Raw genomic sequence first — 18,706 nt, 5'->3', positions numbered from 1 at the left:
TCCGGGAGGATCCCACATGCCACGGAGTGTCTGGGCCCGTGAGCCATGGCCTCTGAGCCTGTGTGTCCGGAGCCTGTGCTCCACAACGGGAGAGGCCACAGCAGTGAGAGGCCTGCGTACCGCAAAGAAAAAAATAAAAAATAAAAAATTTACCCAGCTTAACTGAAAGAAGGATCTAAGAACTGACTACAGGCTTTACCACATCTGCAGGATGTCTAATTTGATCCTAGTTCAACAGCACTATACATGCATGGGACAAGCTCCTCCACAGCTTATTTAAATGAATTGACAGAAATAGGTCACATTGAAAACCACATCGCATCAGAATAGGTGAGCAACTGCTGTGATACGCTGACACCCAAGACCAGCATTTCTTGGGCAGGTACCTGGCAGCACTTGGCTTTGCCTTGGTGGCAGAGGCTAGGGTCTAGGGACCCTGCCCCTGCTCTCCTGTCCCCACACCCCTGCCCCCTTCCATGCTGGATGCTTCTTTGCTCTAATGTCCTAGGCCTCAGCCCTCTCATGACTGCTTGGTAAATGTTGTGTATATCAACTACTATGGTGTCATTGACAAATAACAGTTTCATAGAGTGCCTGGCAGCATGAAGGTAGTGGGTCACATTTTGCCCTCTCTTGAAATATTACTTCCTTATGTTTTGTCTCATCCATCTTGTGTCCCTTGGTCCTTACAAAGTACCTGGTGTATCATAGATATGCAATAGATATGCAATATCTATATGTATAATAGATATATGCAATAGGTATGCAATATTTGTTTATTGTAGTAGCATGTAATAGATATGATATACATTTAAGAAATATATATTGATATAATGTATTGATTACAATGGAAGTTTAGAATTGATTGGCATCCTGAAAATGAATGTAACAGGGAATAAAGAGAGTAATAGCCATGCACTGAGAAGATTCAAGTCAGTAATATTTTTTCATAGACGTCTTGAGCTGGTTATAAAATTTCTGCTTCACTGCTGCAATCTGATCTGATACCAGAACCACCGGTTTTAAAGGGGGGGGGGGGGAAGCCCAATCATTTAATTGGTTATTGTTTTGGAACTAAACAACCAGTATGACCAAAGTAGGACATCAGGAGGAAGCATGTCTGTGAATGATACTGACTTCCTGAATCGCTTTTTTTTTCACTGCCTGGTGGCTAATAGTGTCACTGGGAATTTGCTCACTCATGGAAAGGTTATGGAGCACTGTGCACACAGGAACTGTGCATGTGTAGAGACCAGTATGTCTCCGTCCCCACAGTCTCCTACAGATAGAATGTGCTTTGCTATCTTTCAAAAGTTAGAGCTTGGTGGAATTGAGACTTCCAGCCTCAGAAATCTGACATTCAAGCTACAAGAAAATTTAGAGGCCATTTAGTCCAAAACTAATGTACAGATGAGGAAACCAAGCCCCAGAGAAATTAAACAACTAGTCCAGGGTCACACAGCTCCTTCTTAGCTTCCTGAAGCTGAACGTCATCTTCCGACTCCAAGCCCAGGGCTTCCTCCACCTGCCGCCGCTGCCTTTTCTCATTGGCTTTGTTTGGCAGAAGACACTGGGAGCCAGGTAGCACCCAGGGAAAAAATTTGGAAAGTAGCGTAGCAGACACTTGTCATCTGAAAGGAACTTAAAGTAGAAGAAAGTGAGTCATGCAGATAGAGGAGTTAAAAATACAGTTAAGCCTCTCAACACGTCATGTGCACACTGTCATCTCTTCTCATGGAAGGAGAACAGAAAAGAGGAAAAGTCGCTTTGCTCTGACCTGTAAGTACTGTGTGCTGAGAAGTGTGGCAGGCACAAACCCGGGTGCCGTCGACACCCGCTCACACCAGCTCTCAGTGCTGGCGGCGCGCCAGAGATGGCAGAAGCTGCGGCGCTTCTTACCTGATGGCGCCGGGTGGTGGTGACAACTGAGAAGGGCTGTTTCTAGCTTGAATCGGAGGAAAAACAATTTAAAAAACACACTCTTAGAATGTGTCTATGTTATTGACCACTATGAAAGCTGCACAGGAGGTCCTGTAGGAAAAAGGGGGCTTTAACTGTCCCTTTCCTATTTGGAGAAGAGTTATATAAAACCAAGGGTTTCCCCACCATCAACTATTTCATAGTTATATTAAGAGCCAAAGTTAACAGTAAAAATGTGTGGGTTCTTGCAGCTCAGGGCCCCAGCGGCCGGGTGTGGGGTCCCCTAGAGTCGGCAGCAGCAGGGGCCCGGGAGGGGCCTCAGCGTTCGTCTTGGCCCGCGCCAGACGTGGCCGGGAGGGAGCAGAGCTGCCCCTCGGGAGCCTGCATGTACTCTTGGTGTGAGCTTCACGCGTGTCAGCGCATTATTTGAATTTCGCGTGAAAATTGTCAACTTGAGAGTAGGAAAAGTGAACATCGGAAAAATATTTTTAAAAAAATGATAGAGTCACATTACCAGTTTGCCCATTGATAAAGTTAATTGGAGAACAGTTAAAACAGAAGCCACTTGGGAATGAGTTTATTCTGGAAGGAGTGGGGTGAAACATGCTTCCTCTGATGGACAGGAGGAGGGTTTGTCTGTGAAGAGACGGCACAGGTGTTTGGAGGGCAGTGTGTGGGGTGACCGGGTCCTCCCGACCAGCAGAGGCGTGTCTGTCCTCTGGACGACAACGCAGTTCTCACCAAAGATCAGAATCCAGTCTGTGCGCAAAGGATGCGCCACTTGCAGCCGGGCCCAGAAATACCTACTGCGACATCCATCTTGTTTATGTCATTCATAGTGTCAGTGCTATCTTAAGACAGGGGCATGAATGGCATTTTCAACAATCATCAGTGATTCATTTGCACAAATGAGGACCATGGTATTAATCTTGCATGCTTTGGGTACAGTTTTTAAAATGTCTGGTTTTTGTTTTTTAGTTTCTGTTTCTTGAATTTCCCTTTTTCTGCAGTTCTTGGTTTCTGTCTCACTGAGTGCAGAGGATTTTAATTGCTGCTATCTATCTATGCTTTGCAGCATGAAAGAGCAATGCCTAAGGGCCCTTGTGGTGCTTTGGGGTTGATGGGTTTTGTGTCTGAACCAGCAGACCTCCCAGTAGCCATGCTGGATTGAAATAATGCATTTCTCCTTTTTCCCCTGTAGCATTGAAAGCCGAAATGAGAAGAAAGCTGACTCAGGGAAAGGTGTTGACAGGGAGACTTGTCTATGACTTGATCTTCAATTTATTTTTTACATATATATGAGAGGAGTGCCACAATTATTCAGAAAACTGCTTTGATCATGTATTATAAATTCTGTCTTTCATCCCAAATCCACCTTCATACTGTAAGTAGTGCAATACTCGTTTCATTTCTGTGTTTAAACTTCTGAACGGTGAGACACCCTTGTGAGCATATACAATAGCTAATGCAAGAATCTCTGTTCCTTGCTGTATTTTAGACATTTGTAAACACTAGATTCTCATTGTCAGTTTTACGAGAGCAATAGCTTTCTTAAAGAGATAAGTCATATTACCTAGTTTGTATTTTCCTACTTAGAGACCTGAAGATACCTGATAATTTCATTTAGAAGAATTTTGAAAGGTAGTCTTACTTCTTTTTATTTTTTATAGCTTAGCATTAGTGACTTATTTCAAAAGACCCAAATCGAAAAGTTAGTTTGAAAGCATTTTTAATAATTGTATTTATGCATTTCCTTGATTTAATATGATACATTTAATACTTAAGAATTTGTATGTAACTAAAACTTAAAGTCATTTTGAAAAATATATATGGAAACCTATTCACAACTTGTTTAAACGAATCAGATACTAATGCAAAGAGTCAAGTAGTATTTGCTTAATATTCAGGTTGTGATTACATGATCAAATACTAGGCTTGTATGAAATGCTTTAGAAAAACTTCGTAGGTTTTGTGAGATTTTCAATATAAACCTTTACCAGAAATATGCTGTTAAATTTACCTCCCATTGACAACAAGTGTTTTCCAAATAAACCTATTATATACATACTTGTGGAATGCCACATGGTGAGTTATTGTACATGAAATTCCACTCCTGTACAGTTATTCCACTGCTAAAGGTCATGAACTGCTTAATGCTGCTTCTGAATCATGTTCTAATGTTAGACTGATAGGTCCCCAATTGTCATTTTTTCTTCTGCAGAGCTCTTTTCCACATTTTAATTAAATGCATGCTGTAGAAAAATAATCTTTTAAATGAAAATTTCAGATTCTGTTTGAGAAGCTTCTGTAGATATTTCAGTCTATATGAAATAATCCATCTTTACTAAGTTTATACAAGAGGAAGGAAAGTTAAGAATTTTTGAGCATTACTAAAAATACAGTATTTTATTTCACTTCAAGTGAATGTGAATTAATAAAGATGAAATCTCATAGTGCTCTTGTTTCCTAAGAATTACCAATGATCGTCAGCCTTATAATCGTCAGTGTCCAGTTTTACAATAATTCAGAGCCCTGTGGCTTTTCCAAACTATGAATTAATATTCTGAGTATAAGTGTACATGAAAAGTGAAAAAAAAAAAAACCAAAACAAATCCTCTTGTGATTAAGCTTATGAAGGAAATAAACAACAAAGCCTCCACTGGGTTCAACATTTTGATGCCTTCTGTAAAATTCCCCCTCACAATCTTTCAAGGAGCCATTTCGTTTATGGAACATAAGCGTAAAAAATATAAGAAGAGTTTGTAGTTAATGAAGTCTGTGTTTATAAATGCCAAGGAAAAATACAGAAACTTTACATGCCAAATGCATTGCCTTTGTGTATTTTATAATACAGATACTACATGTAACCATTCCCATTGTTTTATGACTTAGACTAGCTGTACATGCCAGTCAGTCCCAAAAGCAGCCTCCTAGTGTTTTAATATATTAATAATTGTTCTGTTTAATATGATCATAGTGAATTAAAACCTTCACATGATCACCTGTTTGAATAAGCACTCATATCCAATGAAATTCTGTATTTCTGAGTATTTTTATAGGCATTTTGTTCTTGTGTGAATTTTAATGCTATCCCTATGTTAATCTTAATATTTTGAAATCATATAAAATATAAGAAAAATGTAGTGTTATATATTTCCTCCTAATTTCAGATTCCTGGTCAAAATTACTGAATATCTTGAATGTAATTTATTGCAAAGTTTAAGTAATGTGTACATGTGACTAGGATATTGTGTTTTTCACAACTAAGAAATGTTATGTGGAAATAAATATTTATCCTAACTAATTTCCTTGCAAATTTTAAATTGTGATGCAAAGTGTTTTGTCTTTTTTTCCTTATCAATGTAGAACGTTTTGATTGAACGTAATATTTAAATTTAGACACACCCCGATGTTAAGCAAACTTGGTGATGTAGACGTTTCAAGAGTATTCAAACAATTTGAACTTTATGAACAAACTATGATGAGAGCTATATTAGGACGTACCTCTTCAGTTTCCCGGAGAGCAGTGACTTAGATACAGATGACATTGTACCCATGACTAGTAAAAGCTTCTAAGATCGTTAGTAGGATTTCCCATTATTAGAACTCCTTAGGCTTCGGTTTTTACCCCTCATGGGAAAAGCATTTTCTAAAATTTGTCTCCTCCCTGTTTGTTACAGTAGATCAGACGGGACCAGTATTCTTTTGTAGCCATCTAGCAATATGTTATGGAGGTAACTGCATTCAGAACTGTAATGTACTGGTTAGTATTCTCCTCTTGACTCATGAGTTTACTTTGTAATTGCTATCACTTAACAGCCTTCAATATTGGGAAGTTTCTCCTAAATATAATTTGAGTATCTCCTTGGTGTAGTTTAGCCTTATAGAAACTCTCCACTGATGATTCACTAGCAACTTGTATTTCAATACAACCCCTAAATCTTTTAGGATTTTTCTTGGCTTTTAAAAGCGTGGCTCATTATTTTTGTAACCTACACTGATCTACCTCTGTTTCTACTGAAATTTAGCCTCTTTGCTTCTAGGTGTGGGACTATTTTACTATAATTGCAATATTGCTCTCCAAATTTTCCAATATATCTCTCTTGTATATTCATACAATGAAATGAGATTACAACCAGTTGAACATTTTATGAGAGTAATTTGGGTAATATGATGATTCTCTAACTATCTACTTTGAAAGTCTGCTTGTAATCAGTCCCTTTGGAGAAGCCCAATATTCAAGGCTTACTCGTAATACTTTTAGAGAGCTCTTTCGGTGTTTTCCTTAGAAAACTGTAGCTCACGGACACAGCTGTCACTTCATTACAGTTTCTATTGGTGTAATGGCCACTACTTTTTGTGCTGGAACTTTGAAAGTAGGACTGTGAGCCTCGCTTCTAAGGGCAGGGTAGACACATACCTGTAACATAATGTGATGTGTACTGAGTTGGTTGTATGATGAAAGTGAGTAACTCAAGGATGGAATTTTGAGCAGGGCTAAGTTTGAAGAAAATGTTATATAAGAGGTAGCGTATGAATTAGGATGGATATGGGGAAGGAAACCTACTCCAAGAACTGCAAATATCTCAAACATGTCAGTATTGAAAAAATAAAATAGAAAGTAAATATATGTGGTATAACAGGAGCCTGACGTATGTGATGTATGACATATTTGAAATCCAGCAGACAGCCCAATATGGTGGAGTGTTAGGAGTGTGGTCGGGACCTGTATGAAAAGGTAGGAATACAAGTTGGAGACATTATAAATGATGTTAAATTTTATGTTAGGGTATTTCAACTTTATCCATTAAGAGTTTTGAGTAATGGAGAGGCAAGCATTTTGGGAAACATTAGTCTGGCAGCATGGTAGAAAACATAGTGGGGGAAAAGTGAAATTATTTCCTTAGGGATCCTGTACTCGGGATGACTCTCAGAGGCTCAAACCAAGCTCTCATTGAGTGGTCTATAAACTTTTATTATGATTGAAACAAAACAGGCTCAAGCATATTCTGTAGGTACTTAATAAGTAACTACAGGCACAAGAACTTTATGATAAATCCTTTCACATAGAGCATTCCTTTATATAATGTTTTGGGTTGTATTTTTCAAAAATGTTCAGAAAAACATGGTATCAGCAGTAATCCTGAGATGATTAAAGAAATCTAAGTGTAATACAAAATTCAGCCAATGGCTGGCTCATATGAGTCCAGAAACCACCCTCCCCCTGCTCACCTTTTCATCCCACTTATCTCATCCGTCCAATAGACTTAGCTTTAGAGCTAGGTACTTTTACCTTCAAGCATGTGTAGAGTCATAGATTTCTTCCATTTGTTTATAAGCTCCTTAAAGGTAAGGATAGTGTTTTATCCCTTCTTTGTAACTCTCCGGAGCCTAGTTCTTCCTGTGCTTTGCTGTTTATTCAGCCAGCAAAGGCTGTAGACAGAATCGTAAGAAAAATATACCGAAGATGTGGCCTCTCAGTTTATTAAGAATCATTAAGGATCCAGAAAGGATTCTCACTGACATGGCAACATCGGAACAAAAGCAAAAGCTTACTGAGCACCTTCATATGCCCAAAACCCGTGGACGCAAGACGCCTAAGGGGAGAACTGGTGTAACCCATGGAATCAGCAAACCAGGCATGGTGTATAAACCTCCACAGCAATGCAACAGGTATGGGAGGTAGGTATTTTGGTATCTCTTTCAAATTAAGTAACTGGGGTTCAAAGAGGCTAAGCAATGTTCTTTAAAATGTTCCTCACTGTGAGTGTCAATGCTGAGATTCTAACCCATGTCCGCCTAGCCTCGGCTGGAGTGCACTGACTGTCCAGCAGGAGGCAAGATGTGGCCGCCTTCCTCCTTGACCAGGCAGTCATTCTGGCTCATGCAACCAGAATTGGGTTGAGTAATATTTCTTCTCAGTATGTTACATTTTCTTTGTCACTCATCCTTCTGTGATTAACACTAGAAACCAAACCTACTCAATGAAATAGTATTTTTGTTCACAAGTCACAAATATCATGACTTTGGATAGGAGAAACTAATTGGAACAATTAGAGTTTTCGTTGTTTGATGGGTCACACTTTTCACCATACATGTGTTTTAAATACACTGACAAACTTGGGATGACTGCTCAGATGAAAGATTATTTAGAATAAGAATTTTGACTGAGTTTGCTGGAGTTCAATTCCAGAAAAGACACCCTTCTCAATTTGGCAGTAAGAAAATTATCTTTCTTTTTATTAATTCAAAGCCTTGAGTTTAAACGTTAATATTGTCACAGAAAGGTGACATTCAGAGAGATGATACATTTCTACTGAGCATGACATTGGTCTTATTAATCCCATGCTCTGAGCTTTTCTTAACGGTAGTGACATTATGCTTTATTACCCACATTCGTCTCTCATTCTCAACCATCCGTGTCCCTCAGACATCCTGAATACACACTCCAGATCTTTCCGGATGTATGTAATACTGTTCTCGGACACTGCTGTCACCAAGTTGGAAGAACGAAATTCTCTTACTTTACTCTGAAAAAAACCTTCTTCTGTTTTGGTGTTGTTTTTCATTTAGAGCTTATTGAATCTTAAATATTGTACAAATCTAATACTTTTATAAATTGGAATTCTCACATCAACTTAGAGCAAAAGCAACAAATGCCAAGTGGTGAAACTACTAGCCTCAGTGACCACCTGTGAATAGAAAACACTCAGAATGACATACAGCCTGATGTGATCATTGATCTTCATGGTGGTGGCCTTGAGTCATCACGATGCATTGAATTATGGTCTATGCCGGTTATTTAAGAAAGCATGGAGATATATAATCATTTCTGGCAAGATTTCCAATTTTAAAGAGTTCAAAAATAATTTATAAAGTGATTTTCTAAAAATCTTGATCAAAACTTTAAAAAGAAACACTGTATCCATAGAAGGGATGTGACAATTTCTCCTTTCCTTTGGCGCCTGTGTTCCTGGGCACCGGTGCACTCTAACAGGTTGTTTACGAAAGGATCTTAGCATCCAGGTGCCTGGTGAAGCTGAGACAGTCAAAGGCAGGCAAGTCTACACATCTTACTGGTATGACTAGTTCCTGTGTGTTTCAAACCTACCCTCAGACTAAGTCTATCTCGAATTTGTCAATTTAACTTCCTTCCTCAATAAACTAATTTAAAACTCTTACTGGAGAGTAAAACTTGTCCTATGAGGGTCAGATGAAATTTACTTTAACTTCAGTCACATCATCACCATTTGCAACCCTCATTATGTGAAAAATACGTGCTGGGATTTTTTAATTACCTCTGGGCTCCAGAGACAACATTTTGAAACTAAAGAAACAATAAATTCATACAGTTTTGACATTGTACAATAGTTGTACAGTATCAGATATTATATAATCCTCTTAATATCTGTATAGTATCTGATATTGTACATCTCCTGTTGTAAAATTGTCTTATTAATATCTGAACAATACCTGATATTGCACAGTGTCTGGTTTCAATTAAGATAAAAGGAGAATTTTTACTTAATTTGCTTTATGATTACTAATTCAATCCAGGATGTGAACATATGACCTATGATTACTCTTTCTGGATATAGAACTCCGCAAAGATTGGTCCAGGTACTCACAATGATTGCACTCTATTATTAGAATTATGACAAGAGCCCTATAGGGTTTGAAGGTTGGCTTATGGTTCCAATGAATGAATGCTATTTGAGACTTAATTAAGACTTATGGTTCCAATGAATGAATGATATTTTGAGACTCAATTACTCAATGCCATGCGCTGAAAATACAGTTGAAACAATTTCACAATCTTCTGTTCATTCCTGTGCATGACTCACCAGTCTCATGTTGAATTGATAGATTTTTTTCCAATTCTTCCATTTTTAGATTTTTATGCTGTAACGCATTGTGTCTGGGACAACTTTTTCCAGCTATGTTTGAAACTATGTTTGAGTTCCTAAAATCAATTTTTAAAAATAAGGCCATTTTGCAAATAATTGAACAAAAATATTATATGTCCTCAGTTATCTCAGCATCTTAAATGCATGGTTTCATTAATATAGTTATGTCAACCAAAAATAATTAAACACTTAAGTTGTTGACTTTTTTTTTTTTTTAACTTCTACTGAGCCATCTGGGCTACCAAGATGATACTGTCGAGATTATCTGATATTATGAGCCTCATCGTAGTTCCCCGGAATAAAATGATATAGTATGTATTATATAAATAACCCAAACTATTTTGAGTTGATTTTTCAAAAGCTTATATATATGTATGATAACAGTAATTGTATATGTATTAGATAAAATCGCTATGAATTGCTTAATTTAACACATTTCTATGTATCTATTTCTTACAAAAACTGAACCCTCTCCATGTTTACGAGGCAGTTTGGGATAACAAGCAAAATAAACAAGAGCCTTTCTGAGTAAGCGTGTCCATATGCCAATGCAGTTTAGGTCTGATTCAAGACACAGAACTCATTACCTCTGAAAAAATGAAGGCACATTTATTACTGACCAGGAGAAATTCCACCGTATGTAGAATGGGAATCATATCACACACATTTGTAGCTAATTTTCAATTTTTAAAAACAAGTCCAAGGAAGTTAAAATATTCTTTTAATTAGATGCTCAAAGAAATGAAATAAGAAAAACTGATGCAAAGACTCCTTCAAGTTAGGATTTGCAATACAAATATTTTCATCTCTTAACAGGGCAAGCTGATGTGTTCACATCTCCGTTCCAAGCTGCCTCTCTCACTAGGAAACATCAGTATTTTTAAAGCACATTTACAATGCTTTCCCATCACCCTTGCTGTGTTTTTGTAGCACCTATAGCCATAACTGGCACCTGGGGGCCCTGCATTGTTGGCAGTTTCTCTCTCATTTCTTTGGAGTCTATTCAACTGCTGTGGTTTTATTCAGAAGTCAGTGCTTTTGCATATATGATTTCCTGAGACTGTTTGAATAGTCTTTCTCAGAAAACTGTGCCAGTCTGGCTGTGAACAGCTCTTCGAGGAGCTGATAGCAGCCTGGTTGGGTCAGCAGGCTTGGACTGGGGTTCACAGCCTCGCCCTGCCAGCTTCTCTCCCTACCCCCTCTTTTCTTACCCCTGCCTCAGTGATATCACGGCCCACATCCTGCCATTCCTTCCAAGAAGAGAACAAGTCTAGTCCAGTTAGAAAAAAAGGCTGCCCAGGGAACCTCTGCAAAGCTCCCATAAAAACAATTCTTATTTGTTGTTTCACTAACTGAGATGGAAGTGATTTTAAATAATAAACAAAACCAGACTGAATAATTCAAACTTCCATAAGGTTGCAAAGACAGAAGTCCCTACCTCGGGTTATAGATATGAAATTTGGGAACAAAGGTAACCTTACATTTCTTGATTTGAGGGTACTTTTTTAACATCGTCATCTTGATGGTGCAGTTTTGAGATAATGAGAGCAAAAGTGGCTTTTCAGAAGCTTTAGATGGCATGCTGTTCCAAGGTGCTAAGGTAGCGAGAAGCATTGCTTTAGGAAGTGGCTCATGTGGGTGTAGATGTGTTGGTGTGCCGTGCTGCTGGCGATCCCGTGGTCTTCATCTGTATACCACTGGAGAGACAAGAAGAAAGGTCAGAATTAGGAAGTCAGTTGTCTTTTTTTTTTTTTTTTTAAAACCCAAGTGAGTTCTCATTAGCATACATGGAACAACACAGGATGTTTTAATTCTTCAATCAGTTTATAAACTGAAATGTGATCAAAGAGGGTTTCTCATTTCCTCCCAGAGCTTTTCCAGGGCATGTAGATCTGTCCTGCAGGAGTCTCTGATCGTCCTTTGCAGGTGCTGAGACAACTCACTGTGAATTTGGCTTCACTGCACAGTGCTTTAAGGATATGTACAGTTAAAATATCCAAGTCCGTTTTCAAATTTGACTCAAAGGACACTTAGAAACACATCATGCATAGGAGGGAATGTTTATCCTGTAAAGCCCACTTTAATTAAGTGTTATCAACTGTTAAATTTCTCCTACACTGCAGTAAGATAAACTATTAAAATAAATGAGTTTTTAGGAAGCAATTTTTCCTAATATATATCAATAAGGCACTAGAAAAAATCTATTTCAGTATTCCATATATATTTTTAGCATAACATATGAAGTCAAAAGTCAAATGTATTATTTGCAAACACTTTTTCACTGGAATTTCACTGGAATCTCTTATCTGCATGTCTGACATTTATGTAGGATGAGTTGATGACCTGAGGCAAAAATTTATCAACTCATCCCACCACGTGAAACAAGTGGGACGTCACTGCCAGGCAAACATATATTATGGAGACATAAATTAACTTTCAAAAAGGGCTTAATGTATCACGTCTTTTCTTTGAACAGTGGAAGGATACACCCCAACCTCATAAGAATCTAACCCCCAAAATATATGCCAGGTTTTGTGGTATCAAATGACTGTCCCAGTTTTACACAGTAGGCGCTGTTTGAACTGAGCACGGAGCAAAATGTGTACATTAAAAGAGAGTGAGGGAGAGCAGGCTTTTTAAGCTAATACAGACAAGAAAGGACTTAACACAAAAATATCTAGTGCAACACACACACATATATAATCTTTGTTTCTTCTTACTCTGAAAAGGTCTAGTGCATAAAATGAATTTGACTTAATACCTAGAAACATCCTCTGAATAGGCAACAACAGCTCTAGCCATTCCCGACTTTATAAAACCAGCCTAATTGTTTATAACCTGTGGTGTTCAACAGAAGATAACACGGAAGTTGCAAAAACTGAAGCGCACTGATTACTGATACCCCACTGTCGTGAGAAGGGCTAGTAACACATACTATAGATGGATTTGCATATTTGACCTGAGCTATTATCGTGCTGGTTTCACTTTAGAATTACTCTGCCACACGTTCACTGGCTAAGTGATTACTTTTTAATCAAAATAGGGAGAGACGGGACAATCACAGGACTAGGGTTTTGACCCTCTCAGGATATGCAATATTGTGCTTCTCAACCCCCAACTGTATGATATTGAACATGACTCTCTTTATGACTCAAGGATATCACTTCTTCAACTTCTCATTGGAAAAATGACTCCTTTTGCTTCCGTCCCCCGTCTCCTGGAACCTCTGTGAGGAGAAGTAGTTCCAAGAGGGGAACCAGACCCCACCAGGAAGTTCCCTCCCCTTGCAGGAAGTTTTGCTATACCATTGACTGGAAATCCACTCCAGCATCCACCAGGGCTTTGGAGATCTGAGCTGACTGCTGAAAGTGAACGTTATCTGCAGGGAGAGAAAGGAAACATAAAGTAACTAAAAGCCCGCTCCACTTTTCTGGTAGGAAGGGTGGGAAAGGCACAAGAAGAAAGGGACTGTTTGAAGTTCTAGGATTCAGCATCCCATTTAGGCCAAGACAAGTGAGTTGTGGAAAAGCAACACTGTTTTATTGAAGTAAATGTAACAGTCTTGCCCCTCATGCTTTTGTTTTGTCAGTAGTGAAATTGCAAACCTGTCTGTGATACTAAAAAGTCTAATTAACTGAAACTCACCATCTGCTGTTCCATGAATAAGGAGGTACTCAACTTGTTTAAAATTTTCAGCTCTGCTCATGACTGTTGAATTCTGGAATTGGGAAAAAGAATGTCATTATTCAAAAAAAGATCTGCCATAAACTGATTTTTCACTTCAGTTTACAAAATAAAATGTTTTCAGCTGGGGCCCCCTTTGATACAAAATATAGCAAACCGATATTCAAGCAAATGCTGTCTCCATGCATGGCAGAATGTACAGCATGCCCTGTCCCTGTGAGACAGGACCGGAAAGGGAGGATGCCACATCTTCCCTGTACATGCAGAAGAGGGCATCTGCGCCCCCCCACCAGGCTGCATGCGAAACCCCTTGAGTCCCAGATCCCAGATTGGCTGTGTCCTATGCATTAGCACAGGGCAGAGTCTCATATTAGCAATGTATGTTCCATGGGCTTATGCTGTAGTTCAGCCAAAAAGTGTATTGCCATGGCAACCATGTGTCACATGGTGCCGTACATGCTACATTTCAAAGAGCCTGTACATAGCATTTGCAACTAAACATACTCTGCAATATGTCATATGAACTTTGGTCTACATTGCTAGGCTCTGAATGAGAAGCAAGTATTACCTTGTTTGGAACAGATGTTTAAAACCTAGGCAAATGTAACATACCGGAGGGGAAAGGGGTGAAAAAGATCAAGTATGGCCTTAGAAAATCAGTGGGTGGTTGTCTGCCTCATTCTGCATTGGGGAAAGTGCTGCTTTTGGATTAAGCCAGGGAATTAGAAAAAACTGGGAGGTCAGCTTTTTGAAGGCTGTTTCATGACCTTGGACAGGTAGGACTTCTAGAATGAAGGTGGAGTCCTTGGTGGAAAAGCTTTGAAAGTATAGAACTAGTCATCTGGTCTTAATTTGGAGATGTTTGCAGAGTTGGGATGAAGGTAAGAATGTCATAGACATTGTAGCAACTTTGGGAAGGGGTGAGCGGGACTCTGCTTCTGTTGTTGGGCAGAGGAAGGGCCAGTAGCCTCCCTATGGGTTTAAAATCAGCCGGCTTATCCTGCAGCATCTTGGTGAATCAAAGTCAACTTTATGAGAGGCAAGGTTTGTGTTTTACAGATATCTTTGTAGCTAACATCAGCTTAATATTTTGATGGGAACCCTGAAGGTCTGGCTGGAAGGGGATGGGGCTAAGGTCTGAACGTTTGTACTCTAGCCCCAGCTTCAACATCAGAGAGCTGTGCACCTAGAGACATGCTGCTGAGTGTTGTTTTCTTGGAAATGGGAGGAAGATTAACTCTTGCTCTCACTGAAATAGAAATCAAGAGACATGGCTTTTTTTAAGGTTAAATTATGGTGATGTGAGGATGGTGTGACACAGTGTTTCTGGAAAAAAGACATTCTGTCTACAACTTTAGGACAAAGTCACCCAACATATTTGTGTTGACTGAGGCGATCAAGGTGATCTTCTCCTGGAAAGCTTAGAGCAAAGGCCCTCCCACTCCTGTGCAGGCTGGGTCCCACTTGTCCTGACCATATGGCATTTCTGACCCAAATTGAGAATTTACCCACGAACTTTCAGAATAAACGCCCAGGACTCATTAAAAGTCGCACTTCTGTTTTACTTTAAGAAACGTGTTATCCGGTGAGATGTCCCAGATGAATCCATCCCTCCATCCCAACATTATACTCCGTTCATGCTTCCATCCATTCATTCATTCTTTCAAGTCGATCAATATTTATTTGTCATATACCCAACTAAACAATAAGATCCATGAGAAGAGGAATTTATATTGTTCATTACTCTATCCTGAGCATTTAACAGAGAGCTAAATATCAATTAAAGGAATAAACCAAAGAAATGTAGGCAATTATATTGTACTCTTCACTACATTCGGTCCTAGTTTTGCAGAGGCAAGTGGGAACAGCTAGGGGAGGTGGAATAAAATATTCTCATTCTGAAATTTACCAAGATATGTTTTGCCCACTTTCAATCCACACACCATGCCATCAGTAATGAGAGCCGATACTTATTGTGTACTCCGTGCCGGTCACTCTGCTAAGCATCTTAAAGGACTTATAAAAGCACTGTTCTATTTAATCCTCATGACATTCCTGCAAGATAGGTCTATAGCAACCCCACTTCTACACAGAGACAATAAAGTACACCAGGTTACATCAGGAAGAAGTCGGAGCTCTGAAGGCAGAACCTCTTTTACCTCCTATGCTGTACCGAGTCTCCACTAAACTTCCAAGCTGCTCACGATGTGATCTTCCAGGAAAGATACAGGGAGAAAGAAATTGTTACTGAACTGTTCTGGGATTTGCAGTACACAAACACACTGGGTGTTCTTTGCCCCCTGCGTTCTCATGCCTTCTTAGAGTGAATTCATTGGAAGAGAGCTGGCTCGCACAGACCTTGGAGACTTGTGAGGCGTTTTGGACTGTGTGGTTGATGTAGAGCCTAATGAAGCAACAGAACCCTGAGCGATGTCCTGCCCTGGAGAGAGGAAAGGGTCAAAATCAATCTCCCAAAAGGCCAGTGCAGGATTCAAAGCTGGCGACAGCAGAGGCTGGGGCTGAGCCACCAACGGTGAACGTTGCCAGTCTGAGCCCCAGACCCGGCGCCCTCATCCGGGTCCTCCTGCACCATCCTTTCTGCGGCTACACGGCTGTCTCCTCCACCTTGTTTCTCCCCACAAGAAACCCAGCTCTTCGCGTGCCAAAGATAGTCAACTTTAGCACCTAGACGTGGCCCAAATATCCAGCTGTGTCACCTCCCCTCCCCTCCAGAAGCCTCTCGGGCCTTCCTTGCGTGGCAGAGTGCACAGCCAAAGCTGCTCCACGACCTCCCTGAGCCATGAGACTGAGAAATGTCGCTGAAACATAGAGTAATAGTTAGGAGACATATAAATACGCAGGACAGTTAGCAAGGAATGTGATAACTACTGGAGTTTGGACCAAAACAGTTTCTGGCTGCCTTTTTTTTCTTAAATGGAGTGAATACAGGCTGAAAGAAGACAATTTTTATAAACAAGTAAAACCCTGAGCCTAAGATAAATGTTGTGATGTACACACTGTAGCTGTGATGAACTAGACATGGTGAGAAATGCAACATACTGAGAAAAAGACGAAAACTGTGATAAAAGTGTCATGATGCAAATTGTTTTACATTAACAATATTACACTACAAAGAAAGAAAGACAAATACTTTAATGCAGCAAGGGAAAAATAAAACAAAAGCTTCCCCTGCAACCACAAGATAAGTGTGTCATTTCCAATGCACACGTCCCCCTGCTCGCTGGGAGTTGCGTCAAGAGGGACCTCGCAGTGCACGGGAGCCAGGCAGCCTCAGGCACGCACCCATTTCAGGGCTCGCAGGCTCCTGAGAACTTTCTGCCCTCCTAGAAAGATGCAGCTGTGTCACCTTGCCTCTGGAACCACCGATCATTCCCTACTAGACTGAACATCCTGGCTTCTCAATCGAGAGAGACTCTTGACAGTCCGGCACACTTTAACCCATGAAAGACAGCCAAAGTCAGTGAAAGAAACGCATGCACTACGTTAAGGGAGAATTAATGACCAGAAATAATTCAATTGTGCTATTTCAACCCACCAAAACAGGATAATCCCCATTTGCCTATCGATGGAAACAGAAATAAAAAAGGAAATGGATGACTAAGTTAGAAGCCGAATAGTCTGTCACCAGCTCCTAAAAAGGAAGTTTAGAGTGATAAATGGGCAAGGATGCAATGGTGGTGCAGTTGGCACTCTCCCGAGGCTAGAAACTTCCGGAGAGCCCCGCTGCCAGCAACAGCCTGGCAAAGTGAAGTGGGAAGGATGGGTCCAGTGGCAGCGCTGATCCACGGCATCTCTGCGAGGAGCTTTTCCTTCAAGCCCCAAGAAGAACCATCTGTAGCTGCTCATTGGATCGTGCTGGTTCCTCAGTTACCTTCCAGCAAATAAATCTTTGTATTTTTGAAATAAAAGAGAGAGCTGATAAGAGTGGGGAAGGGCTGTGAGAAACAGAAGGTCTGACAATTTCTAAGCTACCCCTTGCGCCATCCAGGAACCATACGGACAATTTGCTTCCTGAGAATAATGGTGGCAGCCTCCATGTTTTTGTAAGCTTATTTCATGGCAGGCATAGGTGTCTCCTTTAATCCTTTCAATAATCCCATGAGGTAGCTCTGATTCTCCCCATTACTCAGATGAGGAAACAGAGGTTCAGAGAGGTTTAGTAACCTCTCCTAGCTAATAGGTGGTGGAAACAGAATTTTAGCACAGGTCAAACTCAAAAGTCCGTGCCTCTTAACATCATATTCTAGTGTCCCTTCACTTCGCAGCCAAACAACGCATTGTCATTTCCAAGCTCTGGTAGAGAAAGCAAACAGCCACAGGTGTAATGGACACCCTATTACTTCAGTGAGACAGTACCCCGAGTGTACGGACTCACTCTGTGCATTCTTCCACTTGTGACCGAAGCCTCGTAAGTAATATTAAGTGAGGCTGTTTGGGGAAGCACCATTAATGCCACAACAGAGGCCACAGAAAATGTTTAAGGAAAAATTAATTCAACCCACCACATCAGATGTTTTACTTGTCCGTATCCATCAAACAACTGTACAGGTGAGATGCCAAGGAAAGAGCTCCCATCCGCCTACAGGGGGCCCTACCTCAGGCCTCACCCAGCAACACTGGCTTCTTTAAAGATCACACAGCAGTCAACATTTTATCAGCACTCAACAAACAAGTTAAGGTTTGGCTTAAATCTGAAGGTCTCTCTCCCTTTGGCATATTCTAGGATAATAGAACAAATGTCAAATCAGTACAAGATGGCATATTTACAAAATTGCACCCTGTTTTGCATAACCTAACGATGCAGCAGTTCTTAAGGATTGAACATTTCAAATCTGCTAGCAGAAGACTGCCAAATCTATGACTGTTTCATACACTTGCCAAAAGCCTATCAAATTCTGAGCAAAATGCAAAATAAATCTCCTCTACAAGTTAAATCAGTCCCTTCTGTGTGTTCCAGGCTGCCCTCTTCTCCTGGCAACGAGGCTCAGGACTTGGGCCCTGTTTCTCTTGCCCTTGATCTGACGCTGCTCTCTGGAAGTCCATTCCCTCCCTGGTCTCCCATCCTGCCTTATTAGCCACCATGTGGCCTGCTCCTCCCACATCCCTGCTCTGTGTCATCCCTCGGTTCACCCAACCTGCTTCACAGACCCCCAGAAAACCAGCTCTGCTTGCTG

General features: G+C 40.2%; 2 protein-coding genes across 9 annotated transcripts in view; one reads left to right on the top strand and one right to left on the bottom strand.

The window, feature by feature from the left end:
• The window catches only part of SLC4A10 (solute carrier family 4 member 10), a 224,765-nt gene extending 219,552 nt beyond the window's left edge, over positions 1-5,213 (top strand). For all 3 annotated transcript variants that reach the window (XM_033860084.2, XM_073807645.1, XM_033860093.2), the window contains one exon: positions 3,122-5,213. In XM_033860084.2, coding sequence (XP_033715975.1) covers positions 3,122-3,188 — 67 coding nt within the window. In that variant the 3' untranslated portion in view covers positions 3,189-5,213. The remainder of the gene's footprint in view (positions 1-3,121) is intronic.
• A 5,202-nt stretch (positions 5,214-10,415) lies between these two features.
• Positions 10,416-18,706, bottom strand: part of DPP4 (dipeptidyl peptidase 4) — a 77,432-nt gene continuing 69,141 nt past the window's right edge. For 5 of the 6 annotated variants that reach the window (XM_019923175.3, XM_019923174.3, XM_033860080.2 and 2 more), the window contains 3 exons: positions 13,473-13,545; positions 13,133-13,206; positions 10,416-11,524 (listed from right to left, as the gene is read on the bottom strand). In XM_019923175.3, coding sequence (XP_019778734.1) covers positions 11,423-11,524; positions 13,133-13,206; positions 13,473-13,545 — 249 coding nt within the window. In that variant the 3' untranslated portion in view covers positions 10,416-11,422. Of the gene's footprint in view, positions 11,525-13,132; positions 13,207-13,472; positions 13,546-15,670; positions 15,952-18,706 lie in introns of those variants that run through there. The other variant, XR_012333107.1, reaches the window with a different exon arrangement.

The sequence above is a fragment of the Tursiops truncatus genome, chromosome 7, assembly GCF_011762595.2.
Source record: "Tursiops truncatus isolate mTurTru1 chromosome 7, mTurTru1.mat.Y, whole genome shotgun sequence".
Lineage (NCBI taxonomy): Eukaryota > Metazoa > Chordata > Mammalia > Artiodactyla > Delphinidae > Tursiops > Tursiops truncatus.
Note: the sequence above shows the minus strand (reverse complement) of the source record. Positions and strands in the feature narration are given on the sequence as shown.